Source organism: Equus przewalskii, chromosome 11, assembly GCF_037783145.1.
Source record: "Equus przewalskii isolate Varuska chromosome 11, EquPr2, whole genome shotgun sequence".
NCBI classification, from domain to species: domain Eukaryota; kingdom Metazoa; phylum Chordata; class Mammalia; order Perissodactyla; family Equidae; genus Equus; species Equus przewalskii.
The window spans coordinates 14,708,757-14,732,187 of record NC_091841.1 but is presented as its reverse complement, the minus strand read 5'-3'; the positions used below and the strand labels follow the sequence as shown (position 1 = coordinate 14,732,187).

At 33.7% G+C, this 23,431-nt stretch overlaps 1 protein-coding gene and 1 pseudogene across 1 annotated transcript; both read left to right on the top strand.

The window, feature by feature from the left end:
- The first annotated feature begins 10,059 nt into the window (after window positions 1-10,059).
- Window positions 10,060-11,022, top strand: LOC103544767 (olfactory receptor 5T3-like). The gene has a single exon (XM_070566017.1). The coding sequence runs from the start codon at window positions 10,060-10,062 to the stop codon at window positions 11,020-11,022; it is 963 nt and encodes a 320-aa protein (XP_070422118.1).
- Window positions 11,023-22,286: 11,264 nt separating this feature from the next.
- LOC139074628 (olfactory receptor 5T7-like) lies at window positions 22,287-23,101 on the top strand (annotated as a pseudogene).
- The last annotated feature ends 330 nt before the right edge of the window (window positions 23,102-23,431 follow it).

The window sequence follows — 23,431 nt, the reverse complement described above, 5'->3', positions numbered from 1 at the left end:
TAAGTGTTCCCACAGCAACAAGAAAAAAAAGAAAACAAAGAAGTGGGAGGAAACTTTTCAAGGTGATGGATATGTCTATTACCTTGGCTACAGTGATGATTTCATGAATATATAATATGTCCAAATTCATCAAATTGTATACATTAAATATGTGCATTTTTCTGTGCAGTTGTATCTCATTGAACATTTTTTTAAAAAACACTGAAACAAAAGGCATTCTAAAGCTAAAACACCCCCACAAAAGTTGAAAATAAGAACTCACAGGAAGGATTTAAGACCATAGCAGACAAAGTGTAAGACAGGATTGATAAACTCAAACACAAAACAATGTAAATTACCTAAATTAAAGCACAGAGAGAGAGAAAAAAATTAGGAGGATAGAGCAGAGCATAGGAGATATGTGTGACCCAATGAAATGGTGTGAAATACGTGTAGTTCATGTACACATGTACCAGAAGAAAAGGAGAGAATGGATAGAATAGATATTTTAAGATAACAGGACTAAAATTTTTCCAAAACTGATGAACACTCAACAAACATATTCAAGAAGGGCAGAAGATCCCAAAAGTCAAAAAATGCAGAGAAACCCATACATAGGATCATCACGATCAAAGGAACAACAGTATGAATTAGATAAACTAGTCAAAGTATAAACTTTTCAACTGTAAAACGTAGAGGAAACTGATTGAGATTTTTGAGATATGAAAGAAAAATAAAGTAAATACCTAATAGCCTATCCTTAGGGAAAAACTTTTCAAAAATAGACAGAAAAAATAAAGCTATTATCAACAAAAATAAACCGAGAGAATCTTTAAGACTATATAGTAAGACATTCCAAAAGAAGTTTTAGGCAGAAGGAAATTATCCCAATGGAAATACAGAATATAATTGAGAACAAAATTCACAAGGTTAAATATCTGAAAAATATTAAACAACATTGACTGTTTAAAGCCATACCAAAAATGATTTTCTAAGGGGATGACAACATGTGGAGAAGTAAATACAGTACAAAATAACATAAATGATAGAAAGGAATAAGTGAATTAACCTTCTGTAAGTTTCTTCCAGTGTAAAATGTGGTAAATAACTGATGTTTTAAAAGATTGTAATAAGGAAAGTACATGTTGTAATTTCTCTTGTAACCAATAAAATAATCAAAATATTTAGATAAAAGTCTCTAATAAATGAGACAAAACTGAGTAAGGAAATCTTGATTAACTTAACAGTACACAACAAGGAAGACACAAAGTTCCGAGAAAACATATAACTCTAATAGTGAGATGCTCCATGTAAAATCAGCCATGACAATTACTACATATAAAAACAAAGATTGCCAAAGTAAATCAGGGTCTATCAAGCTCGCCATTATTGCCATTTGGGGCTGGATGATTTTTTGCTATGGAGGTTGTCCTGTTCGTGGGAGGTTAACATTTGCTGCCAGCAGTATTCCCATTCCCCAGTTAGGACACCAAAAATGTTTCTTGACATTGTCAATCTCCCCTGGAAGTCAAACTTGCCTAGGTTAAGTGCTACTGGAGTAGATTAAGAAAACAACCAACCAACCAATAACAAAAAGCACAAGCCAAATATATGCTGTTTACAAGAGTTCCAAGGACACAGACAGACTGAAAATGAAAAGATGCAAGGAGTTACACCATGGTAAACACATGCTTAAAGGAAGCTGATGTCACTATATTAATACCAGAAAAGTCAAACATTAAAGGGTAAAAACATTATTATTCATAAAAAGGAATATTTCTTAATGGTAAAATAACAACTTAAATAGGAAGGAAAAATAATCCTCAATTTTTATCTGCCTGAAAAAATACCTTCAAAATACTTATAGGAAAGCTGATGGAAGAGAGATAATAAAATTCACAAATATAGCTTGGGGTTTTAAAATAGCTCTCTGAGTAATTTATACAACAATTAAATAAAAATGAAATCACAGCATGATCAATTTAATTGACCTGGTAGAAATGCTTAGAAAATTATGCAGTACAGTATATTCATTCTCTAAGACACATATGCAATATTTAAAAATTTATTTTATGTTGCATCATAAAACAAATTTCAATAATTGAAATCATATAGAGTATATTTTCTGATCATAGTGGAATTTAACTTCTTTATATCAAAATTTATTTATTTGTTCTCTTAATAATAGACATTTTTTTGTTTATAGTTGATAACATAAATCATAAGTAAAACTGCTAAGAGCAATTTTGTTCATGTGTTATTGTGGACATACACATTCATATCTAGGGGGAAGTCCTGGGACATAAGTTTTCATTTTGTTCTCTATGTAGTTATCCAATTTCTCTAGCAAAATTCATTAAAATTAAATAAAAAGCATCTTTCTCTTCTGCATATCAGTGACTCTTGTAGAACAAGTTGCATATGTGTTTGTCTACTGCTAGACTTCTCATTCTTCTGCATTTTAATGTCACATTGTCTTATTTTTTTCATATGCTTAGCATTATTTTGTCCTGTTTAGGTAAATGTTCGGTCATATGTATTGTTTTTGTAAATCTAAATTCTTTCTAATCTATGTTTTTCTACTTTTTCAAAATTCTATGGTAAAATTGAGAGAATTACAGGAAAAAATTTAAAAATATGATTTTTCTTTCAGAGTGTTATGCTTGATTGTATATTGTTGATTTTGGATTCAGTGCAATAACAAGTAAATATTATCTAAAAGTAACAAATAAGTTCATAAAGATTAGTAATTAAAAATATAACAACAAAAAACAATCTTTGCATCTAGGCATAAAACTTAGCATTTGAGAGTAAAAAAATAGTAAAAAATTAAAGTTAGAAGGCATAGAAAAAATCATTCCTGTATAATCCCATGGTTAATCAAATTAGGAGTTAAAGTGTTACTTAAACCCGAATTCAAAGTTCCATTATTAGTCCATAATACGGCACAAGTTGGAGGATAGACTTGTTTTTTGAGGAAGATTAGCCCTGAGCTAACATTGGCTGCCAATCCTCCTCTTTTTGCTGAGGAAGACTGGCCCTCAGCTAACATCCATGCTCATCTTCCTCCACTTTATATGTGGGACTCCCACCACAGCATGGCTTGCTGAGTGGTGCCATGTGTGCACCCAGGATCTGAACTGGCGAACCCTGGGCTGCTGAAGTGGAACATGTGAACTTAACTGCTGGGCCACCGGCCAGCCTGTGGAGGATAGATTTTATTCAAGTTATTTATTACAGCTCTTTATTTTATTTTTTATATATCCACCCATAGAAAATTTGAGTCAGTCTTGAAGGCACATAATCTGCTGCGAATAATACATTATTTAAGTTCATAATACAATCAAGCTCCAGCTTCAATACTTTGACATGGATCCAATCAGGAAGAGAAAGAGTGATTTGAACTAGAAATAGAGATAGAAGAAGAAAGCATAGACCAACAATCTTCTTGGAAAGACAAAGTCAGGATTCCTTAGAAAAATTGTCAATATCAGGAAAAAATATTTTAATAGAATTATTGGAAAGATTAAAGGCAAAGAAAATAAGAAATATTCCTATGAGACATCGGAGAAGGCAGAATTTAAGTTGAATCCTATGTATTAGAAATAAAAGTTACAACAAAAAAAATAGGGCAGTCAAATCACTTATTCTAATTAACTGAATATTTTTCAGTGGCTCTACTACTGATACCGACCCTGGTATCAGTTTCCCCACATTAAACCCAGCATATATGTGGTTAAAACCAAAACACTCATTCCCTGCTTACTCTCTGGCTTCCTGACTCCAGAATCCACTATTCTCCATGGAGACAGACACCGTCAAGGACAAGCACCTGGACCATCTCCTCCCCACAAAGAGATAGGAGCTGGTGGGAAAGCTGCTGACCAGCAAGGTCAAAGCTCCCTCCTCTCTGCAAGTGTCTCAAGGCCAAAGACAAGCTGGTGGGAAAGCTCCGACCAGCAAGGCCATATGCTCCCCCTCCCCTACCTAAAACCCCAAATAAAAACCCTTCCTTTTAGCTTTTCAGGGAGTTTGGGATTTCAGCATTAGCTGCCCTCTCTCCTTGCTCAGTGCTGTGGAATCACACTGAAGGTGAGGTTTCCAGTTTGCCTTCTTCCCCTTAACAGGGTGTATTTGAGATCCATCCTTGTACCTGAAAATACCAGCGTATGTTCCTATTAATTGCCAGATAATATTCCATTGTAAAGATGTACCACAGGTTATTGACTCAGTAGTTCAAGGACATTTGGATTATTTCCAGTTTTAGAATATGTGAATAGAGCTGTTATAATTACTAGCATACAGTTCTTATTGTATCCATATTCTTTCTTTTATCCAGGTCAATAACACAGAGTGATAGGCACATGGGATCACATTGTAATTTTACACTGTATTTCCCTACTTGCAAATGTTGTTGAACATTTGTTTATGTGACTAGTTGCAATCTGTGTATCTTCTCTGTTGAAGTGTTTGTTCAAGTTTGTTTCCATTTTTTGTTGCTTATCTTTCCTTTTATTTTCATATTGTTGAGTTTTTGGAGTTCTTTATATATTCTGGATTCATGTTCTTTATTGAATATCTGTTTAGCAAATATTTTGTACAAGTCTGTGATTTGTTTGTTCATTCCCTCAACAGTCTCTTTCACAAAGCAGATTTTACATGTGATGAAGTACAATTTATTATTTCTTGCTCCAATTGTCCAGTTGTTCAATTTATTATTTCTTGCTCCAATTGTGTTTTGTACAAAAATTGGTGACTAGCCCTTGGTAACACAAATGACTTATTCGTTCTCTAGAAATGGTAGAGTATTAGATTTTATATTGAGGTCTAAGATTCATTTTGAGACAACTGCAAAGAATGAGTCAATGTGTCTTTTTTGTAGCATGACGCTATTTGACGTATTCAACATCATTAAATAAAAAAGGAAGACTATCCGTCCTACATGGATTTTCCTTAGGAACTTCATCAAAATTCATTTGACTATATTGCGTCAATCTATTGCTGAAGATTCTATTCTGTTTCATTGATCCAAATGTCTATCTTTTCACCAATGCCACACTCCCTTGATTATTTACCTTTGAGGTAAATCTTGAAATCAAATTATGTGAGTTTTACTGTGTTCTTTTTCGAAATTACTTTGACTATCTTAGTTCCTTTGCCATTTTTGTAAATTGTAGAATTGTCAATTTTTGGAAAAAAATGCTTATTCAGTTTTAATTAGGATTGCAATGAATATATACATAATTTGAGATTGCATTTAATTAATAGATCCTTTGTTCACAGTTTTGCTGCTTATCAGTATCATCTTTCTTTCCTTCCTTCTTTTCTTCTTTCTTTTAAAATTCAGATTCCATGACCAACAGTCCCTATGAACTAATTTAGAATCTCTGTGTGTAGAGCTTAGGCATCTATGTATTTTTTATAATTTTTTGAAGAATTTGCTTAAGTACATATCCTAGTACTAGTCTACAGATTATTATATAGGGTCGCCAAGACAGGACAAGACCCTGCACAGCTCAAATTTTGACCTTTATCTCTGTCAGATCTCTAATATTCTAATGTTCCATTACATAGAATATTATAGTTATCTCTATACTGTTCCATCTCCTCTGCCAATGCTTCCTATCTATATATTTTATCTTATCTCCTCTATTAAATAATTAATGAACTTAAATATATCTCTCATACCACCTAGAAGCACATAGAACATTAAAAGTTAACTAAGTCTAGTACTGTTTATTAAGTGGTTGTGAATTCTGTCATAGCTCAGGCTTTCATATTCTTTCATTATGTACATGTTTAAAGGATTTTGAGAGAAGTAAACAGATTATAGTCCCAGGAAGGGGACGTTGGATTTCAAAGAATTTAAATCATCAACCCAATGGCACATAGATATTTAGTATCACAGTTAAGTCTATGTTCTGTATCATCAGATTTTTTTTTTCCCTTCTGATACATATTCTTTTTCCACTGAAGAAACATTTTATACTAGAGGCCAAAGTGCATTCATGTAACCATTTGTATCATGTAGTTCATTGCTCCAGAACCATTCTCTTGTTTACCACAGAAAAAAACAAAATTATCTTGTTACTTTTCTGTCCCAGAAGAGAATTATTAAGTTTTCTCCCTGGAATATCCCTGTGGACTTTAAGAAGAGTTTAGGAACCTGGTATAAGGGTCCAAATGCTTTGTATTCATCCCACACCTTAATTGAGTGAGTAGTTCATTTCCACAGGTAAGAGGAAAGGTTTTTCAACACTTGCAAAATATTTCAGAAGTCATAACCTTGAATCTCAAACTAGATTATATGCTTTAATATTTACATATGAGATAGAAATTTCTAGTTAACCCAGAGTTTAATTAAAAATTGAAGGAGAGAAGTCCAGGCAACATAGCAGGGTCAAGAGGAAATAGTCTTTATGTATTTAGGTCTATAGATTTGCAAGTTAGGAACTTGATTTAAATTGCTTGATTGAAGATAATAGTCCAAATAGAGGTAGTAGAAATAAGGGGCTATAGTTCATATTAGGAAAATTATTAAATGGAGAAAAATTTAACTATTAAGCAACCGTTGAGTATATGCCATTTGGGGATCATAATTTTATCTTTCTCATGGAAGGATATAAATGAATTTATATATATTTTACTAATTTGCTAATTGGTCTAGAAGATACTTCAATATTTTTTTTTAGTATAATGGTCTGCTTAAGTTTGTGGCTTTATAAAAGAGTTCAAATACATGAGGATATTATTTCGTGCTGTTTTTAGGGGATAACATTTCCAGAGTTATGGCATATCACAATAGATCTGCAATATGGTCAAGTGGAAACAGCTTACAGTTTGGAGACAGAGAAACCTGGACTTGAGTCCTGGTTCAGATAGTAAATAACTGTGACCTTGATCAAGTTATAGGTCAGGCTGGTTCTCAGTTTTCTCATCTATAAAAGGACACTGAATTAGTTAGTTTGCAGTTTGCTATGTAAATTACATGAGAAAATGTGCACAAAACTTGTACCCTCTAGTAGCCGGTTAACAACATGTGATAGCTGCTCTCTTAGCTTTCCTTCTTCTCAAGCTTGGTGCTTGCGGTAGCGTTCTCTTGGCTGTCTGTTTTCTTAATGTATGAGAGTTGAGGAACTGATTTGATTTTAGTTTTGCAAAATGGTCACATTTTGTTAAAAATTCAACATCTATATTCTTGTCTTTCTAGACTCTACCTCTTACAGTGAAATCATTCAGACATAAAAGCAAACAGTTCTAATTTCCTTAAATATTAGCTAACAAAAATGCCTGTTTAGGAAACATCTTGGATGAAATAAATAAATCCGAAAATTTTTGTCTATCCTTCTTCAATTCCCTACAGTAAAAGGAATAATTGCTCTAATGGGACGTAATGGGGAATAAGATATATCTTCATTCAGGCATCACCTTCTTATAATACAGATAAAAGAAATTAGGAGTTACGAGAAATTAATTATGTACAAAATTATCAGGGGAATTTAAGCAAATATGCTGTTATTCTCTTGTCATGCCCAAAGTCAGAATGCAATGACAGAGATGTATTTTGAAGGTGCCCAATATCATAGAACATCGGGATTCACTGGTTTTAATGTCATGAGAAAGGAATTTTAGTATATCTTAAGTGTCGTGCTATATAACATAATGCATAACTAAAAGAAGAAATACTTAGCTTATGGTCTGGTGCCTATTTATTTCTCAATGTTTTGATGAAGAAGTAATTTTTATAACTCCTTATTAATATTTTGTAGTTCAGATGTAGAAGTCATATTTCATAAGTATTCATCCTTCACATATAATTAAAACACTTTAATTTTATATAAGTTTAATGTATGTTATATATAAGCACTCTGCAATCATACCATATTCATGCAGTTGAACAAGATCTACCTGAAAAGTTGGTCAACCTTAGTTATTCTTTGGTTTGGAAGGATAAAGTTAATTTTCCAAGTTACACTGTCACTAGATGCTATATCAGAGATTTTAATACAGAATTTAGCTTCCAGATATAATGTTCTTAATCTTCTACCACAGTTAAGCAAGTATTAGAATAGTAATGTCACTGAAATTTCACCTGTAAACAATCAACATGTATTTTGTGATGGATTCCTTTATGTATTTAGGTCTATAGGTGCATTTTTCAAAATTTGCTTGCATATTTGTTTTGTTTTCATTGTGTTTCTTCTTATTTGCCTAATTCCCACTTTATCCCCGACAGTCTTTTATTAATATTTTTGTATATAACCCATATGTTCTAGAGAGACAGAGAGAGGAAGGGGGGGAACAAAGAGAATGAGAAATTTTTTAAATAGAAATGACTTTTTTAATGCTCAAATAATACATTAATACATATTTACATAATTAATTGAAAGTTATGTTATTTTATTAATGTAACCATTCAAACTAAACTAGAAATTGTTAGGACACATTTGTGTGTGTGCATTCTCAAGAGTAATGTGTGAGTTATCTGTATTTATGCAGAAGTCAAAATTTAGCTTAACTATTTTTTTTTAGTCTAGAATTCTGTAAGGATTAAATGGGTAATCTGGGGGGGGGGGGCAATTTCTCCACATTTGAAAATCTTTTTATTCTCTGGATTAAAAAAAACAATCTTCCACATGGATCTGGGAAGACCTTTCTGGGAAAATAAAATCCTGCAGCTTTCTTCTTCTGATACTCTTAAGCTAATTTTCTCACTCCTTGATGTGTGGAGAGCTCAATATGACAAAAATGTGATGTGTTTCTTGTCATGCGTATAAAGCATTTGTATGTCCCTGGCTGTGCATACTGCAGATTTTTCACTCCTTTAAATAGAATTTGGTCTATGCCACACTGAAGGAAAAACAAGAATCCCAGTCCTGAAAACTTGCTCCTAAACATGGTAGACGAAGGATTTCATTTTGTTTCAGTAATGTAGCCTTCAGTTCACATACAGGTGACTCTTCCACTTTTTTTTAATGCACTTTTCTTTTTTCATATTCCACTGAATGAGAAACAGTCTGATGGCATAGGAAAATACACCAGAAATAAAACACTACTTTGTGGCTTATGTAATGAGTTATTCTTTTAGCAATAGCTTTTATAAATTTTATGATCATGTAGTTTTTCTTTTATAATAATTTTAGAAACTCCCTAAGAAACTAAAATATATTAAAGGAATGGCCGTGATTTGGCAGAAATAGGTCTCAACAATACACTCAAGGACTTTGAAAGGATGAGTATATGAATAGAGAAAAACCTTACATTGATAGTGAGTTAAACTTGGAAAAACATTAAGAGTGTAGTAAACTATGGAGGCCTAAATGGACAACTTAGTGATATGTAGATCAAGAGAGGAAACTAAAAAACAAAACCAATGCTGTTACTGTTTACATGCAGGTACATCTGTATCCAGAATAACATCTGCTGTCTGTTCTCCAGTGTTCTAGAAGTCCTAGTGGAATGGGATCATAGCCGAAAGGAGAACCTGCCTTGGTTTGGTCAGAAAAGGGTATCGTGCATGACAGGTTGAAATGTAAATCTAATTTATCCTACTTTCTAGTTATCTGGAAAGATTTTAAACTTAAATAACTTTTACATTGATTTTTTCATTTAAATACAACAAAATTTTGTGATATCATTATGGTTCCTCCCATTTTAATAATTTTGAACATTAAAGAAAGTTATTTCACACACACTGTAGAAAATCTAGGATTTGTACTTAGATGTTTACTTTCTCCGATAATATTTTTGCATTTAAAAATTCCTATATTCATTTATCCCCGTGAATTTTAACAGATTACAATATGAAACTAAGTGGTAGTAAATTTAACAGAAAATAAATAGGAAATTAAACTGCATAAATTGGCATGTTTTTAACATGGAAAATTTAGTCAATCCTGAATAAGATAGTTCTTTAATTTAACAGGGTAATTCATTCACTTGGACCCAACTTCTTCACCACTGCCTGTTTCTTTACTGCCAAGGATTTCAACATGCCTTTCTAAGAAACAAACAAGAGGATATAATAGAGTGGGTTCTGTATTCAAAATTATTGCTTTAAAACCTATAAATAAAACTGAAATGTCACAGTTGACATCAGATTTAGATTTATACAGGATTCAGATGAAGAATGTAACTGAAGTCACCATGTTTGTATTGATGGGCTTCACAGATGATTTTGAGGTACAGGTCTTCCTATTTTTGCTATTTCTAGCGATCTATATATTTACTCTGATAGGCAATTTGGGACTGGTTGTATTGGTGATTGTGAATTCCCGGCTCCACAACCCTATGTACTACTTTCTAAGTGTGTTATCATTCTTGGATGCCTGCCATTCTTCAGTTGTGACCCCAAAAATGTTGGTCAATTTCCTGTCAGAGAAAAAAGATGTTTCATTCCTTGGATGTGCAGCACAGATGTTTCTCTTTGTTACCTTTGGGACCGCAGAATGCTTTCTCTTGGCTGCAATGGCATATGATCGCTATGTAGCAATCTACAACCCTCTGCTATATTCAGCTATCATGTCAACCAGGGTCTTTGTGCCACTCATCATTACTTCCTATGTTGGTGGCATTTTGAATGCTTCAGTGCATACAGGGGCCACATTTAGCCTATCTTTTTGTGCATCTAATGAAATTAGACATGTCTTTTGTGATATTCCTCCTCTCCTTGCTATTTCTTGTTCTGACACTCACACAAACCAGTTTTTACTCTTCTACTTTGTGGGCATTATTGAGATAGTCACTATCCTGATTGTCCTGATCTCCTATACTTTCATTCTGGTGGCCATTCTGAAGATTCATTCTGCTGAAGGGAGACAAAAAGCATTCTCTACATGTGGTTCTCATCTAACTGGAGTGTCAATATTTCACGGAACAATCCTCTTCACTTATGTGAGACCAAGTTCCAGCTACTCTTTGGACCATGACATGATAGTGTCGACATTTTACACCATTGTGATTCCCATGTTGAATCCCATCATCTACAGTTTAAGGAACAAAGATGTAAAAGGTGCAATGAAAAGAGTGTTTGGTAAAAATTAATGTGTCAATAAAGCAGATTTTTCACACTAATCATTAAATTGAAACCAGTTGAGAATGATGTTCATTATCTCCATATCAAGAAGTTATGATGAAAATGTTCTGTTTTAGTTTATTAGTATCTTTCTGTTGTTCTTACATGTTTTTGCATAAAGATGAGAGTCATACCTCTACCCATGCAGTTTCCACACATGCAGAAAAACTGTCATCTATTTGCTTCTTACTTAATTCACTCTCAGATATACACACACACACACACATACGTATATACATAAAATTACTTATATGTACATATATGCTGATACAGATTGTGTTATTTTCTTAGGGCTGTTATAACAAATTACAGAATTGTGGCTTAAACAACAAAAATTTATTTATCACTGTCATAGAATCTAGGAGTCAGAGATCACGGTGATGGCTGGGTTGGTTTCTTCTGAGGCCTTTCTCCATGGGTTGAAGAAAGCAATTTTCTGCCTCTGTCTTCAGATCATCATTCTTCCATGTATTTCTCTGTTCTAACTCTTTTTATAAGGACAGGAGTCATATTGAATTAGGGTCCACTCTAAAGGATCTCATTATTATTATTATTGTGTGTGTGGTGAGGAAGATTGTCCCTGAGCTAACATCTGTTGCCAATCTTCTTCTTTTTGCTTGTAGAACATTGTCCCTGAGCTAACATCTGTGCCAATATTCCTCTATTTTGTATGTGGGACACCTCCACAGCATAGCTTGATGTGAGATGCATAGGTCTGTGCCCAGGATCCAAACCTATGAAGCCTGGGCTGCCGAAGCAGAGCACACAAACTTAACCACTACACCACTCGGCCAGCTCCAAGGATCTCATTTTAAGTTAATTATCTCCAAAAAGACAGTACTGCCAAACATAGCGACATTCTGAGCTACATGGTTTAGGATTTTAACATATGAATATTGGCCTATATTGTACGGGTATATACACATAGAGTCAGATATGCATGTAATCTTTACTTTAAAATGTATAGTATTAACTTTCATCTCATATGACTCAAATTGTTTGCTTCAATATTTACAATTGTCAGTAACTTTATAATTATACCTGACTAGCTTGCTCAAGTACCACCTAATCCATAGCAAAACCACAGCTCACAGAATCTCAGAGCACTCTGCATGGAATTGTTGGTTTGGACTCCAGTTCAAAGAACTTTGCTCCATCCTTAGATCTACACATTGACAGCAATCTAATCCCAACCTGTGGTTTGGAGACCACAGACATGTGTTCATATTCCTGGTGCCATTACCATGCTTTTTGTAAGGGTACATTTCTCCCCCATTTATTATTTTATTATTTCATCCAGAGCATGGACATTAAACCCATTCTTTATTTCCTCACAGAATACAGAGACTGGGCATTAGCATTTACAAAGATTATACTTAAACTCAAGAATGACAAAAGACAAGCACAATTCAGAGAATAAGGTGCAGTAGTCCAGCAGATTGGGCTCTTCCCAAACTAAGCCCTGGCTCATGTTTGTGGGTTTCCCTACAGGCCTGGTCCTGACTCAGCTTGGACTCCAGTTTTCTTTGACTCCTATCCCTCTGTGATGCCCTTGAAGATGTCACCTCTCCTCAGTGACAAGGCCCAAGAACTAGGATACAGAAGAGTCTCTACCATGTTTAGCCCTGCCTCCTGCAGACCTCATTTTCATTGCAAAGAATCCTCATTTAATGTTAATTATATATGGCTGTGTTTTTCCTTTCTTCCTTCCTTTCATTATCATTAATTTTTGTGTGTGTGTAAAATCACCTTAGTTGCAATAAGACAATCTCCTTAAAACATCAAATATAACCTAAGGACTTTTCTCATTTTAGGGAGTTATTTTTAGGGCATCCCATTAAAGGATTATTAAGTTTAAATTACCTCAACAATACATTACACAGCACCTCTTACACAATATATTACTTTCACAACTTTTCTGCAGTTCTTTTTCCCAGTTTGGAAGGCTCTCTACACTTCTATTGACCTCATGTCTTCTACTTAATGCTTCTTCTTAGTCATGGGCATTCTGACTATCATAAGTAGGTACATGTGTAGGTTGGAGATAGGTCAAGCTGGCTTTTCCAGTTTCATGCTCAAAGACTCACTCACATATTTTCATTGTCTTAAAATATTGTCTTATATAACTGCTTAGACGCTCATAGCTAAGCCTAAGTCATTAGCACTTCTACCTGAATTCCTTGAGTCCCATAACCAGATAGACCTTACCTCCAAAGTGACACTCTGCACTTTAGATATTATATGTTGCTCTAACAGTACTTTCTGAGACCTACATCTTACAGAAGCCCCTTCTTTATTTCAAACTTTCCTTCCCAGAGTTTCTTCCCTATTCATTGACATTTGTCTCTTAGAATGTTCTTCCTCAAGGTGAAGTCCTGCCATTTTGGAAGGGAGTATGTACTGCATCTTTCTAAGATCTTCCATGACCTGCACCACCAAACATTTTGGACTCCTACAGTCTCTTTGTGAATCCCTCATTGAGCCTGGATGTGTGTGCCACTCGGAGCAAGTAAGGGCTTTTCTACTTTCTCAGCTTGATTGAGCTGAGATGCCCACTCTGTAAATTGTCCTCTTCTTGAGGTGTTGGGTTTTTTAAATTTCTAGGTCCCAAGGGTCATAGATCCTGTTAATACTTCCCTTTTCATGTTTACCATGTACTTGCCAAGAAAGCACTGACTCCAACAAGATTCAGCTGCTTTAGGGTGCCTTGACACCTTAAAAATCCTTGCTGTGGTGTTAATAGAGGTCTTCTGTGATATAAGTTGTCAAAGTAGTCATCTATTTATTTTTCTTTCTCTTTTTTCTTTTTTCATTTTTAATTTGTTTGCTGTTGTTTGTACATATTTTATTAAGGAAGTGTTTTGGGGCAAATTCTGGGTTTATTAATGAGAATTTTCTGTAATTTTTCTCTGTCTGCCTTGTTTCAGTTTTACGTAATTTTCTTTTATTTTTAAGACTTTACTTTCTTTAGAGCAGTTTTAGGTTCACAGAAAAATTAAGAGGAAGGTGCAGAGATTTCTCATATACGCCCTGTCCCCTCAAGTGTATAGCCTTCCCCATTAGTAACACGTTTCACTAAAGTGGTACATATTTTACAATTGATAAACTTACATTGACATGTTATAATCATTCAAAGTCCATCATTTACCTTAGGGTTTACTCTTGGTGTTGTATATTCTATAGTTTGAAAAAATATATAATGGCATGAATCCATCATTATAGTATTATGCAGAGTATTTTTCTTGTCCTAAAAATCCTCTCTGCTCTGCCTCTTCATCCTGTCACTCCCAAACCTCTGGCAACCAGTGACCATTTTACTGTCTCCATAGTTTTCTTTTTCCAGAATGTCATATCGTTGGAATTGCACTGTAGGTAGCCTTTTCAGATTGGCTTCTTTTACTTAGTAATATGCATTTAAGTTTCCTTCTCTCGTCTTTTCCTTCCTTGATAGCTCATTATTTTTAGCACTGCATGATCATTCATTGTCTGGATGTGCCACAGCTTATTTATCTGTTCACCTACGGAAGGACAGCTGGTTGCTTCCAAATTTGGCAATTATCAATAAAGATGGTACAAACATCTGTGTGCAGCTTTTTATGTGGATATGTTTTCAGCTCCTTTGGGTAAATACCAAGGAGTGGAATTAATGTATTATATAGTAAAAGTATGTTTAGTTTTGTAATTCATTCGTCCATTCTCTTTTGTCATTGCTGGTCATTTATTTCACTTATATTTAAACATACATAAGCAAGTATACACATAAGATATACACATAAACATATACATTTTCTTCCGACTACTCTGTTATTTCACTCAAATCTCTACTTGCTTGATTGGTTTCTGAAGAGATGTTGGATGTAATTCTTATCTTTGTTCCTCTATAGATGAGATCGTTTTTTCCTCTAGCTTCTCTCAGGATTTTTTCTTCATCTTTGATTTTCTGTACTTTGAATGTGATATGCCTACGTGTAGTTTTTATTTGGCATTTATCTTGCTTGGTGTTCTCTAAGCTTTCTGAACCTGGATCTGTGGTTTGGTGTCTGCCATTAATTTGGGAAAATTTTCATTCATTATTCTTTCAAATATTTCTTCTTTCCTTTTCCCACAGACCTTGGATATTCTCTATGATTTTTTTTCCAATCTTTGTTCTTTTTGCTTTCCAGTTTTTGAAGTTTCTATTGATATAGCCTCAAGTTCAGAGATTCTTTCCTCTCCCATGTCTAGTCTACTTAGTAAGCTCATTAAAGGCGTTGTCCATTACAGTTAAAATATTTTTCACTTCTGGCATTTCTGTTTGGTTCTTTATTAGGATTTCTGTCTTTCTACTTTTATTACCCATCTGTCCTTTCATGTTGTCTACTTTATTCATTAGAATATTTAGCATATTTATCAGAGTCATCTTAAATTCATGATCTGATATTTACTTATTATATCCATGCCATTTCTGTGTCTGAAACTTAGTCTTTGGCTTCAAATTATGTTTTTTTTTTTTCCTTTTAGTATGAACTGTCACTTTTTCTTGGTAGCCAGACAAAATGTACTGGATAAAAGGAACTGCTATACATAGACCTTTATTAATGGTGTGATGAGGTGTGGGAGTTGGGAAAGTGTTCTGCAGTCTTGTGATTGGTCTCAGTACTTTAGTAAGCCTATGCCTCTGGACTATGAACTTCAAAACACGTCTTAGTCTTTTTCTTTGCCCTTGGTTGGGACTGGATCGCTAGAGTGAGCTGAAATTTGGTATGTCCCTTCTCCCAAGTTAGTTAGACTGAGGTAATATCCCAGCAGGCTAGTCTCTGGTTTACCAGTTTCTCGTGAGGGCAGGCTTTGTTAAAAATAGAATGCTTTGCATCTTTCAAAATGATTCCTTTTGCTTCCTTCTGCTGGAAACATAAGGAATTTATCTGATACATACTGTGGGAACCTGGTCAAGCTCCTGGAGGTAAATCTCACAATATTTTGGGGGCCCTCCTATGACTGGATTCTTCTCCAAATTTTAACTCTCAGAGTTGTCCACACTGAGCCTCCAGCAATTTGTTACAGTTCAGGTTCCCATTCAGGCAGTGGTTCCCATGGTGGTTTCTGCTTCTGAGTCTCTGCTCAGGAAAGCCTGACTCTCTATATTCACCTGTTTGTCTCTCCAATAAGAGGACACTGTTTTGAGAATTCAAAAAGTGTTGCTGAGTTTTCAGTGTGTTCAGCTTTTCACTTGTTGATAGGATGGAGTGGCAACTTCCAAGCTCCTTACATGTAGAACTGGAAATTGGACCTTTTTAATTTTTATTTTAAGATTTGTTTCTTTTTTTCTCCTTTTTATAGTAGAAAGTTTACTCAAATTTCTGGTAATATATGTTGTCTGCCCATCTTTACAAGTGGGTCATTGAAAGGAATTATTGATGCCATGTTACATTGCTTCATTCAGATTTGTTTCCACCATCATATCATCATAAAGATATACACTGTACCACCTCTAAAATATGTCCTATCCTTACAACAACATTATACTTTATCCCCCTCTCAACATTGCTTCTGTTAATGGTGTCTATAGTCCCTGACATTATTTTTCTGTTTCTCCCCAACATAGTAGGCTCTCAAAAGTATTTTTGAACAGATAAATAGATGAATGATTGTCAAATCGATTTACTAAATTGGGCTCAATTTTCTTATCAATAAAGTGAGAAGTTGTTCACTTGATATGTTGTTTCCAACTCAACTGCTTATCAGGAGCATCTGGATAATTGAAGAAAAGTAAAAATATTAAGTATCTATCTCCTTTGTATATCAGTGTTGAATTTCTGCACTTATTTCCTAGGGGTGTGTGTGTGTGTATATACACATAAATAGATATTAGCATGTCTTTCAAATATGCTATAGATTACTATTCAAGAATCATAATCTTGCATGACTTCTGAAGTCTTACAGAACTTTCAATGTTTTCTGTCTCCTACTCCACATGCTTATAGCATTTTGTACATTTTATCACATGAATAATAAACATTTCAATAAGTTCAAAATTTATGTCTTTTTCATTTCAAACACAGCACTTTATAATTTGGATGGAGTGGAAGTTTAATGAATTTGGGTGACTGTAAATACACATGCTGTACCTTGTAAGGAATATAATGTAATTTTACCTTTGATTTTTTTCCATTTAAACTGACTTGTTGTGAAATAAAAAAGTTAGGTTGCCACGATTAGGACCTGAAACTCCGAGAAGTTACGTAATAACTCAGTATCAGAGATGTGACGTGAGATTATGTCTCATGTCTTAAGAGTTCTTATCTATTGGTTAAATTTAATCCTATGTATTTTATTCCTTTTGTTGCCATTGTAAATGGGATTGTGTTCTTAATTTCTCTTTCTGCTATTTAACTGGTAGTGTATGGAAGTGCAACCAACTTTTGTATGCTGATTTTGCACCCTGCAACTTTACTGCATTCGTTTATTTTTTTAATAGTTTTTACTGTACTCTTTAGTGTTTCTTATATATAAAATCAAATCATCTGAAAATAGTAACAGTTTCACTTCTTCCTTTCCAATTTGGGTTTCTTTTATTTCTTTTTCTTGTCTGATCATTCTTTCTAGAGCTTCCAATATTTTGTTAAATAAGAGTGGTGAAAGTGAGCATCCTTGTCTAGTTCCTGTTCTTAGAGGGATGGCTTTCAATTTTTAAGCATTGAATATGATGTTAGCTGTGGGTTTGTCATATATGCCCTTTATTATCTTGAGGTACTTTCCTTTTACACCCATTTTATTCATAGTTCTTGTCATAAATGGATGCTGTATCTTGACAAATGCTTTATCTGCATCTATTGTGATGATCATGTGATTTTTATTCTTCATCCTGTTAATGTGGTGTATCATGTTGATTGATTTGCAGATGTTGAACCATTTTTGCATCCCTGAGTAAATTCCACTTCATCATGGTGTATGATCTTTTTAATGTATTGCATTTAATTTACTAATATTTTCTTGAAGATTTTTGCACATGTGTTCATCAGTGATATTGATCTGTAATTTTCCCTTTTTTTGTTGTCCTTGTCTAGTTTTGTTATCAGGGTAATAATGTCAGCATCGTAGAGTTGGGAAGCATTGCCTTCTCTGCAGTTTTTTGGAAGAATTTGAGAAGGAGAGGTATTAAGTATTCTTTGAATGTTTGGTAGAATTCACCAGAGAAGCCCTCTGGTCCTAGACATTTTTTTTTTTAGATTTTTTATTTTTTTCCTTTTTCTCCCCAAAGCACCCCACTACATTGTTGCATATTCTTCGTTGTGGCTCCTTCTAGTTGTGGCATGTGGGTTGCTGCCTCAGCGTGGTCTGATGAGCAGTGCCATGTCTACGCCCAGGATTCGAACCAACGAAACACTGGGCCGCCTGCAGCGAAGCGAGCGAACTTAACCACTCGGCCACGGGGCCAGCCCTTAGATTTTTGTTTTTTGGGAGGTTTTGATTACTGTTTTGATCTTCTTACTAGTGATTTGTCTATTCAGATTCTCTATTTATTCTTGATTCAGTTTTGGAAGGCTGTATGAGTCTAAGAATTTATCCATTTCTTTAAAAATAAATTTTGTTCTTTTGTTTTGTTCTTTAATCAACGAGGTAGAATACTTGTACACTGAAAATTATAAAATATTGTTGAAATAAATTGAAGAAGACACAAAGAAATGGAAAGATATTCCATGCTCATGCATTGGAAGAATTAACATAGCTAAAATGTTCATACTTCCTAAAGCAATCTACAGATTCCGTGCAATCCCTATTAAAGTCCCAACAAAATTTTTCACAGAAATAGACTAAAGAATCCTAAAATTTCTATGTGACAACAGAAGACCCTGAATAGCCAAAGCAATCCTTAGAAAAAAAAAGCAAGGCTGGAGGTATCAAAATCCCTGACTTCATAATAAATGACAAAGCTATAGTAATCAAAAAAGCATAGTGCTGACACAAAAACAGACACACAGATCAATGAAACAGAATTGAAAGCCCTTAAATAAACTCACACATCTATGGACAGCTAATTTTTGACAAGGGAGCCAAGAACCTACAACAGAGAAAGGAAAGTCTCTTCCATAAATGGTGTCTGGAAAAATGAAAAGCCACCTGCAAAGAATGACAGTAGAACATTATCTTACATCTTACACATGAAAATTAACTCAAAAAGGATGAGACTTGAATGTAACTCCAGAAACCATAAAACTTCTAGAAGAAAATATAGGTAGTATGGACTTCAACCTCAGTCTTAGCAGTATTTTTTTGAATATTGTGTCTCACTAGGCAAGGGAAACAAAATAAAAAGTAAACAAACGGAACTACATCAAACTAAAAAGATTCTTTATGGCAAAGGAAATCATCAAGAAAATGAAATGGCAATCTAACAACTAAGAGAATATATTTGCAATTCATACATCTGATAAAGAGTTAATATCTAAAATACATAAAACATTCATACATTGTAACAATAAAAAAATTACAAACAGACAGAGGACCTGAATAGACATTTTTACAAAGAAGATATACAGATAGCCAAGACGCACATGAAAAGATGTTCAACATCAGTAATTATTAGACAAATAGAAGTCAAAACTTCAATGACTTTCTCTCCAAAGTTTACTCCTCTTTAAATAGTAATATATTTGAAGGACTATGAACAAAAATTAATATACAGCCTAGTAAACTAATTAAATGTATAAAGCAATAAATATATAAAGCAATTTCCTTTAAATATGCCCATTTTTAGTTACAAATTTAAGATGACCATAAAATTGAACTTTTTTCATCAGATGTATTTATTTTTACAACATAAGCAAATATTGGGGCACAAAATTAATACAATAACTAATCGTTATAATATGTTTGTTTTGTGATTATTAGTATACACCAAAACCAATGAATTAAATAAGGATTAAATCCAATGGATTGTATTTTGATTATGATTCTTTTTTTCTACTCACTCTTTATGTCTCTGGACTATTCTTTAGAGAATAAAGAAGTTTTGAGAATATGTGATCTGCTGATTCCGAAAATACTCTCAGCTCACCACAACTCCATTTGTTAAATTACAGTGAGCTTAAATTTACTTGGAAAGAAAGTCTACCATCACACGTGGATTAATCATAAGCTTTGCTGATGAACACATACTTTCAGATTCTAAATCCTGTTATTCATCTTGAACAGATGTCAAGAATTGTATTGGGGCTGACCTTTTTCTTGTGACTCCTGGTCACATTTAAAAAAATAAATTACATCATATTCATCAAAATTTTTTATTTTATTTCTTTTAATTTGCCTATTACCTCACATCTATAATCTCCTCACCCCTATATAATCACTTGTCTCAACCTCTGTTCAGTTTATATTCCTTCCCATGACAGTTAAAATAACAAAATGCCCACATATTTAGAGTTTTTCTAATCAAATTATTAACACATTTGAAATTAAATGGTATATTTAAAAGCATTCTATAGTGTGAGAGTCACTCAGAAATAGTTAATTAGAGTAAGTGGTTTGAGAACCCTAAGTTGTTTTGTTGTCAATTCATTTCCAATACATAGGATTCAAACTAAATTCTGCCTTCTCTGATATCTCATATGAGTATTTCTGGTTTTCTCTGCCTGTTTTCTTTCCAATAATTCTATAAAAATATTTTATCTTGATCTTGACAATTCTTCTAGTGAATCCTGACTTTGTCTTTCCCAGAAAGTTGTTGGTCTGTGCTTTGTTCTCCTTCTGTCACTATTTCTAATCCAAATGACAATTTCACTTACTGGTGGGATCCACGTCAAAATATTGGATGTGGAGCCTGGTTTGCATTATAAATTTAAATAATGCACAGACTAGTATATGCAGCAGATTGTGTGCCTCCAAGACAGATTCAAATTTCCTGTGGGTGGTTATACAAAAACTAAAACAGCAGATTGTGTGCCTCCAAGACAGATTCAAATTTCCTGTGGGTGGTTATACAAAACTAAAATAATAATAATTGAATAAAATCTATCCTTCACCTCGTGCTGTACTATGAGCTAGTAATTGAAAATTTGGATTTCATTGGACATTTGACTCCTAATTTGCTTGACAATGGGATTATCCAAGAAAGATTTCTGGTATTCCTTCTTTCATTTCTTTCTGCTTTTTTGCTCTTTAATATTGAGTTTTATGTCGTGGTGTAACTTTTTTATTTTTGTTGTTATATTTTAATTGCTATTTGTTGTGAATGACTTTAATTGTGACTCAGATATTAATTATGTAGTTGTTATTTCACTGAATCCACAATAAACACTACCTAAACAGATATAATACCTTGAACTATATCATATGCTTTTTAAGAATATTTCTTCCCTATTTGAACACAGCTCTTGAGGGAGTTGAAAGGCATATGGAATTTAGATATCTAAAAGTAACAAGTATAACCAATTATTTAGTCAAAAAAGGGATAAGCTAATTCTTAGTATTTAAGAAACAAATTTGAATGAAATATAAGTTGTTATTATTAAGCGATTGCTTAATTTAATCATGTCTTATCATCCTGGAAAAATCTTGATTAATTCTTCCAGATATACTGCAGGAAATCTAATAGAGATAGAAAGTGTTTAGAGATTAGCTCAGAAAATGTTATGATCCAGGAGGCTGCTACTCTGTAGAACCAACTTAATTCAGAACATTTTATATTTAACATCATAAAGATTCAATTTCATTAACACCTTTTATCTTTTAATATTTACTCCAATATTGTATAATTATTAACGGTCTCGTTCTACAGGTGAGTAGATTCTAGTAAATAATTTTACACAATTGCTGAAAGGTCTAGAATGCTGATATTCTGTTCCAATGCTTGATACAGGTAGACAATCTCACAAGTTTGGATGTCAGAAGGAAAGTAGTTTTCAGCCAGTCACTTGGTGCTGTAATGTGATCTAATATGACGACAGCTAGCAGAATAGAGTGGCAAATTAACCAGTTTGCCTGATGGTTTTAAAATTACGTGAGTTCAGCCAGTGAGTGAACACTCATATTTTCCATTTGATTCTGCAGTAAGTGGCATAAACACTCGACCCATTGTATTGTCACTGTTTCCTGGTCCACAACTGGGAAATTATACATGCCAAAAAATAAATATGAAAACACAGCTCACCGTCCCTTGAATCACAATATTGAGTCACAATTTTATTTATTCTTTTTGTAGTAAATGAATTATAATTTAATGAATATTTTCAAGTTTGTTCCGTAAAGTGTCCACATGAAGAATGTCACTGAAGTTACTATATTTGTACTGAAGGGCTTCACAGACAACTTTGAGCTCCATCTTCTTCCTGTTTCTAGCAATGTTTCTGTTTACTCTGATGGGAAATTTTGGACTGATTGTATTGGTTATTGGGGAGTCCAGGCTACACAACCCCATGTATTATTTTCTGAGTGTGTTATCATGTGTGGATGCCTGCTTTTCCTCAGCAATTACTACAAATATGTTAATAGATTTTCTGTCAAAGAATAAAGCCTTTTCATTCCTTGGATGTGCAACACAGATGTTTCTCACTATTACTTTTGCTTTCTTTTGGCTGCAATGGTACATGATCACTCTATGGCAATCTATAACCCTTTCCTGTGTTTACTTAGCATGTCACCCTGAGTCGATGTGCCATTCAACATTGCTTCCTATTTAGTGGTATCTTGCATGCTGCTTTATTCACAGTGGCTACTTTTAGTCTATCCTATGAATCCAAAGGAATTAGATATGTCTTTCATGACATTGCTCCTGTCTTTGCTATCCTGGTTGTCCTCATCTCCTATGGTTTCATTCTGTTGCTGATTCTAAGGATACATTCTGCTAAAAGGAGGATAAAAGTCTTTTCTGCATGTGGTTCTCATCTAATTGGAGTGCCAATTTTTCATGGTAAACTTCTCTTCATGTTTGTGTGACCAAGTTCCAACTATGGTTTGGATCATGACATGATGAGGTCAATATTTCACACTATTGTGATTCTTATGCTGAATCCCATCATCTATAGATTAAAGAAAAAAGATGAAAAACAGGCACTGGAAAAAATGTTTTGAAAAAATGGCTTATCAGTAAAGTAAATGTTCACAGTAAAAATTGATTTTAAAAAACTGAGAGTGATATTCTGCGCCTCAATATGTGATGAAAATTGTTTGTTTTAGTGTATTAATGTATTTCTCTTTTCCTAGATATTTTAAAATAAAGATCATAGTTAAACCTCTACCTATGCTGGTTTTGTATGAGGAAAAAATGTATCATCGATTTGCTTCTTAATATGTTTCTACTGATATATGTATATACACATATACATACACATATATGTATGAAGAAGCTTATGATTTAGATAACACAAGTGCACACACACAAGATTATATGTATTTATCTTT

Coding starts and splice junctions, on each gene's coding strand:
- LOC103544767 (XM_070566017.1), top strand. CDS start 10,060: ATGTCACAGTTGACATCAGATTTAGATTTATACAGGATTCAGATGAAG.